This window comes from Ptychodera flava, unplaced genomic scaffold, assembly GCF_041260155.1.
Source record: "Ptychodera flava strain L36383 unplaced genomic scaffold, AS_Pfla_20210202 Scaffold_44__1_contigs__length_1314385_pilon, whole genome shotgun sequence".
Classification (NCBI taxonomy): Eukaryota; Metazoa; Hemichordata; class Enteropneusta; family Ptychoderidae; genus Ptychodera; species Ptychodera flava.
The window spans coordinates 164,804-170,803 of record NW_027248366.1 but is presented as its reverse complement, the minus strand read 5'-3'; the positions used below and the strand labels follow the sequence as shown (position 1 = coordinate 170,803).

The 6,000-nt window shown below is 38.5% G+C and overlaps 1 protein-coding gene across 1 annotated transcript in view; it reads right to left on the bottom strand.

Annotated features, from left to right (window-relative positions):
* Positions 1 to 285: 285 nt before the first annotated feature.
* LOC139128118 (corticotropin-releasing factor-binding protein-like) overlaps positions 286 to 6,000 on the bottom strand; it is a 52,314-nt gene continuing 46,599 nt past the window's right edge. The window contains exons 7-8 of the mRNA XM_070693958.1: positions 3,299 to 3,444; positions 286 to 2,351 (exon numbers count right to left, since the gene is read on the bottom strand). Of these exons, the coding sequence (XP_070550059.1) occupies positions 3,308 to 3,444 (137 nt within the window). The 3' untranslated portion in view covers positions 286 to 2,351; positions 3,299 to 3,307. The remainder of the gene's footprint in view (positions 2,352 to 3,298; positions 3,445 to 6,000) is intronic.

The window sequence follows — 6,000 nt, the reverse complement described above, 5'->3', positions numbered from 1 at the left end:
GTTTTGCAAGAAAGACATTGTCTAGCACTGAGTTTTGCTCTCAAGTAGCCAGCCTGTCCATTTCACAGGCCTTTTCATAATGTTTGCCTTTATCTTCTGAGAACGTTTTAATAAAATGACAGTTACGACAGAATTTCTCGCAACATGAATTTGACATCAGGCGCGCAAGTAGCGCCTAAAATGTAGCCTTTTTTAAAGTGGACAAACACAGACAGACGCAGACACACAGACAGCCAACTATAAAGACACACAGACATCCAAAATAAAGACAAAAGTACAGACATATGACTTAAAGCGCTTTCATAAAGTCTTGGTTGCTTTATTCGTCATTTTTAATCCGATAAATGCTTGAAAGATTACATTTTGAAAAGACTTGATAATTTCAATCGTTGACAGATTGGTGTCAGCCACGGCCTGTCGCCCAAACAAAAATAAGTTGTGTTGCTCCAAGAGTAACTATATACCTTGACAACAGATGCTATTCTTATCTTTTTTCCTAGCAGCGAATGAGATTCTAGAGGTAAGCGAACTTCTATATCTATTGGTGAGCAACGTAAAACAGGATTTGCAATTACGACGTGAGAGGATACATGATGAGTGTCGGCTGAACTGACAACTAATGAAAAGTTGACCGGTAATTTTGACGTGACGAGTTTCAAGCCTATCTTACAGCAAATTAAATGAAAATCTTGACAGTAATTTGTCGAATTCTTGTGTAACTGCAGCATTTTAATAACACAACAGAACATATGTGTGCTGTGTATTCAAGTTAAATAGTGGAGAGACAGCGTAAACAGAAATTCATTGCATTAAACTAAATGATAAGACAGAATGTCGAAATTCAAACACAAACTTGATGTTTTCGTAAAAATCATATGAGAAATGAGCTACATTACTAGTCGTGTAGTTCAATGGCAGCTACAGAAGACTTTCAATTTGGTTGGCTAATCAAGATGTACTAAACGAAAGTGAGATAACCTGCCGACGAAAAATCTGGCCATATTATTGCTCAGGTCAGCATTAACACCTTTTCATTGAAGCAGGCTCGTATCAAATCAATTAGACTAACGTATTCACTATGCTGAATGCATTTGATATAATACTGTAGGTTAGTTTTGTAATACAAGATGCATTTGTGGTATTTTGTCAAATATCACTGGCGGCGTCAAATATCCGAGGTGTTGTCGTTTGAAATAAAATATTCGTTCATATATTTATGATACATCGAAGCCATGTTTGTGATGAAATAAATATTGGAAATGTATACAGTTACGGGGTCGAAAGATGTTTTCAGGTACTCGGGGCAAAATTCTATAAAGCATTATTTTGGCTATTTCATTCGATTAGATATCCTTGTGTCGAATATGAAAAGTGTGCATTTCAGAAAGTATCCGAGGGCGCTTTATCAAAATTCAAGGATGATAGTACACGAAATATCCGATATTGTAGTTTCAAATTTTCCAAAGGGGATGTTTTCGCTCTAATTATCGTCAATTATCTGCAGATATATTCGATGTCTACGCCATGATAGTATTTTATCGAAACTTTGGCGGATTTACAAAACAATGCTGGCCACTGTTTTGGCAAGAATATTTCTTTGGCAAGAAGGTTTCTTTATATATACTGTTACAGTAGCGACAGTGACAAGACAACGTAAAGAAGCGAAGTATAATTTTGAGCATTTCATTGCTTTCTGCGACAAGGTATCTTACAATCAAATTTTACCGTTTTCTCTCCTAGATGAAATTCATTTTTGATATTTTATGAATATGCATATGCTTGAGGCGTATCATGCAAAGAGTTGTCGTTTTGCTAGCCTGTAAAATATCACACCATTCCGCAAGGTGATAAATGTATGCCCCGTGAGTACAGGGGGATTCTGTGCCGTGCTGCGTAATCATTAAATGCGAAATATTGTTGTCACGTGATATGTAACATAATACGTTCGATATGAAATAATGAAGCACCAATTAAAACGTTCGTCTCTTCATGGTGCTCCGGCTGTAATTGTAAAACACCAATCAGAACGTTCGTCTCTTCGTGGTGCTCAAACTTCTCGGAAAGACAAGGGTAATACTGTTAAACTGAATACTGTTGATTTAAAATGAATTTCTTTAAATTTGCAAGAGCATCCGTAAAATATGTTATAATAAATTAACTCATATAAGATTTCTGATTTGATCAAAACATGCGATAAATATTTTTGTATTTTCGATTTCCAAGTTATTTAATGAAATGTGGCGTCGTCTGGCTGTCCGAATGGCCAGTCTCGGTGAATCTCGGGGAGTTTCTTCGGCTGGGTCACGTGGTATGTGCAATTCAACACAGTACCGATGACACAAGTTTGTCAGCTGAAAGAGAAAAAAAAATTATGATGGAAAAGGGTTCCATTCTTCCAGACTTGCTTTATTGACAGTTTAATGAAAATACTATTTTGACCAACATGACACTGGTCAGGTTAAGTGGAAAGACTTTTCTCCTCTGTTGAACAGAATCCGTAAAAAAATACTGAATCGGCAGCTTTTCTCAGCGCTATTGATAAATGTATTACTGCATGCCTTTATTGTGTGGTCAGCAACACAAATTTTTCTTCATCAATTAAACAATTTACTTGCAAAGAAACGCAACGGTCTCAATGACCAACAAGTCGTGGGTGTGGGGAGACCGCAATTTGTCATAAAGGAGGCCGGTGAACAGCACAAAATCGACGGGCACAGCGTATACTGCTACACGATGTATCTCAAAAAATAAGACCTGAACAATACTTCCTCACATCAACTTTCTTGTCCACTCACTGTACCGTACAACATATGAAATTGTTAAAGAAAATGATAATATTTTACTTTTACGTGCTACTAGCCGCCCATAGATTGTGATATATTAATTTCTGAAAAAAAATTCGCTCTTAAATAGTTTACAATGAAAGCCGGCGATAGTAGTGTGGTTAAAACACATGATTTACTATGTAATGATCATGCGTCATCATCATTATCATCATCATCATTATCATCATCATCACATCTAAATCATCTAAATAATCTAAATCATCATCACCATTATCATCCCCCTCTTACATATTTCGATTAGGCCGAAAAACTGGAATCAACACCACTAGCAAGCAAGTAACAATGGATACGATGCGTAACCTTTTCATTTTCCTTGCCGACTATCATGCGTAGCAGAGAAAATAGAACTCTCCTTCGTAAAAGACACAACATCGATCCATTTATCATCATTTTCCTGAATGAGACAAGAGAGTAGAGTCCAGCAGTGTTTAAGAAGAGACAGGAAACCTTACCTGACTGTTTTACCACTGGTCAGCCGAACAAGTAGGATCGATGGGAATTCTATTATACTCCAATGTGACCTCGTTGTCATAGTTACCGCTAGAAACCAATCGAACAACAGCGTAGTAACAGGTCAGAGTAACACTGAGATCTGCTTCTGGAAAGTAAGATTTGAAATCTGATTGTAATATCAACTCTTGGAAGACGAGGAGTGTATTTGAAGGAGGACCCAGGAAGGGACAATTCGATCTGGGGAGAGAGAGAGAGAGAGAGAGAGAGAGAGAGAGAGAGAGAGAGAGAGAGAGAGAGAGAGAGAGAGAGAGAGAGAGAGAGAGAGAGAGAGAGAGAGAGAGAGAGAGAGAGAGAGAGAGAGAGAGGGGGAGAGAGAGAGAGAGAATGAGAGACAGACAGACAGACAGACAGACAGACAGACAGACAGACAGACAGACAGACAGACAGACAGACAGACACGGACCGGCTTGCTTGATGGGGCAAAGGTTAGGCGTCAGCGAAGAGCATAGAGAAATGCCCGATACATGGAAGGAAAGAATGAAGGATAAATAGATCGGTGGGTGGATGTACTGATGGATGGATCAAAGGATGCTAGAAGTGTACAGTGGGTTTAATTTGGAAATAATAAGGGACAATCATGAAATGAAACCTTAGAGGTAGGTTTGTTGGATATCTGATCTGAAAATGGCATATAGGAAGAGACAACATTTTGAAGAGGCGGAGTGGGAATTACACGGAGTAGACAAGGCGTTGGAGAAATGGGATAATTGCTTTGGATGTGATGGACAATGGCTGTATATTTTTATCTGATCACACAGATTTTATTTTGAGCCTTTTTGCCCTTAATTTTCAAATCATAAGTTCATTTTTGTAAATTTAGTCACGGTGCAGCGACATTATCAAAACATTCAACGTAATCGTTTGGACGATATTGAGTTAACATGTAAAAATGAAACAAAATCGAAGTGAAATGCCATGCTCATACAGTATGATCAACTTGAAAACCATGCACACAGAGCCGATTAGTTCAGTGTCAAGGTTTCAAGGTTTCAAGGACAAGACAAGAAGAAAACACGCCACTCTGCTTTTTACACACAAAAAGCGTAGGCGCACTTCAGGCATGCGGGAACGGCCTACGTTTGTATTATGCACAGCTGCGTATAGTTGTCACGGTAACATGACATTTTCCCGATTCGTTACGCATGTGCCAAGGGCTTTTCCGGTCAGACAATTTTAGAAACAAGCGATAATTCACTTAATAGACTTAGAACTCCCTGTGTATATTCAGACTAAGGTTGCCGCAAAGAATGGTAGCTGTACTTTCCAAAATGGGAAGTATAGAGATCAACCATCAGATTCTGGCAATGTGACCTGCTTCGTGAACATACATGGTCCTCATTGTAAAGCAGAAAAGAGGAAAAAGTAAAAGAAAGAAAAAAATAACTTTAAAAAGGGGATTGTGAGTCGGACGTTGTCGCCAAACGTAATTATCTTGACAATATTCCACCTCCAATTGTACCCAGAGGGTCGTGGAGTTCTACTTTTTTCGAAAGTGAAGTTGAGCATGTACTTTACAGATACACACGGGAAGATATGCTCAATTATGTGGTGTTATTTTGTTTTGTAATGAGTGCTGATGTCGTAAGATTCTTTGTAAATCCGTGTTGTCCCTTCATGTTTCCATAATCTTTGAGGCTGCAAATACGCTTCCTTGACGAAAAGTTGTCACACAAATTGCGAAATAGTGCCCATTCAACCGTCGCCGTTGCAAACAAGCACTGTCGAACAGAGATTTATTAATCAATCAATCAATATTAGGGAGATTTTGACTTTCCCTGCGCCGAAAGTTTTGCAGTATTAAATTTATGTTTTTAAAATGGATAAAATAAATCAGTTTGATAACAGAAAGAACCAGGGACGAGTAGTAAAATTCTTCCTCGATTCCGAAGCGCGCCCCCACAGTCCTCCATTCCAAAGCAAAACACTCAGAAACGACAAAACATGCTCCATCCGTAACAGAAATTGTCTAATTTTTTCATAAAGCAGGTTTCTTAATGGAGATTGATAACTAGAGCGGAAAGAACTCTCATGTTGAACTTTCTGTGCAAATTACGAAAAAGGGATATTTTTTTCTGTTTGAGAGTCTCGCACCTTTTAACGTTCTTCAAAACAAGAACAGCTTATCTTTCTTCCCGACAGCATCAGATAATCTTGGTGCTGATTGAATGACGTTGCACGAGTTTGTTTCAATATCGAGCGACAGTCAACGTCTGCATCTCACACACACTGCGTCCAGAGTGACGTCATTAAAAAGAGGAAAGACACTCTCCGAAATTATAGACACACTGCAGCGAGTTGATATTTCGATTAAATGACACACAGCTACAAACTACTAATCCCCAATTAAACTTTACATTTCTTGGACTTCACTGAACAAAGTGCCGACCTAGGATCTTGCTCTTTTATCAGTCTGCAGTGGACAAGACTTTGTTTTTCGAACACCCCACATTTTACGCGGGTTTGTGCCACAGAAATACAAACTTCATGAATTAACGCTTATCAGTAGGATCAGATAATTAATCAATAATGCACCCCTCCCGGCCAATAATAGATGAAAGCAAACTTTGCACAACATAATGTACGAGGCGAAGCCAAGTACATTATGGAGTGAAAGTTTGCTTGAGTTCATTATGGGCCGGGA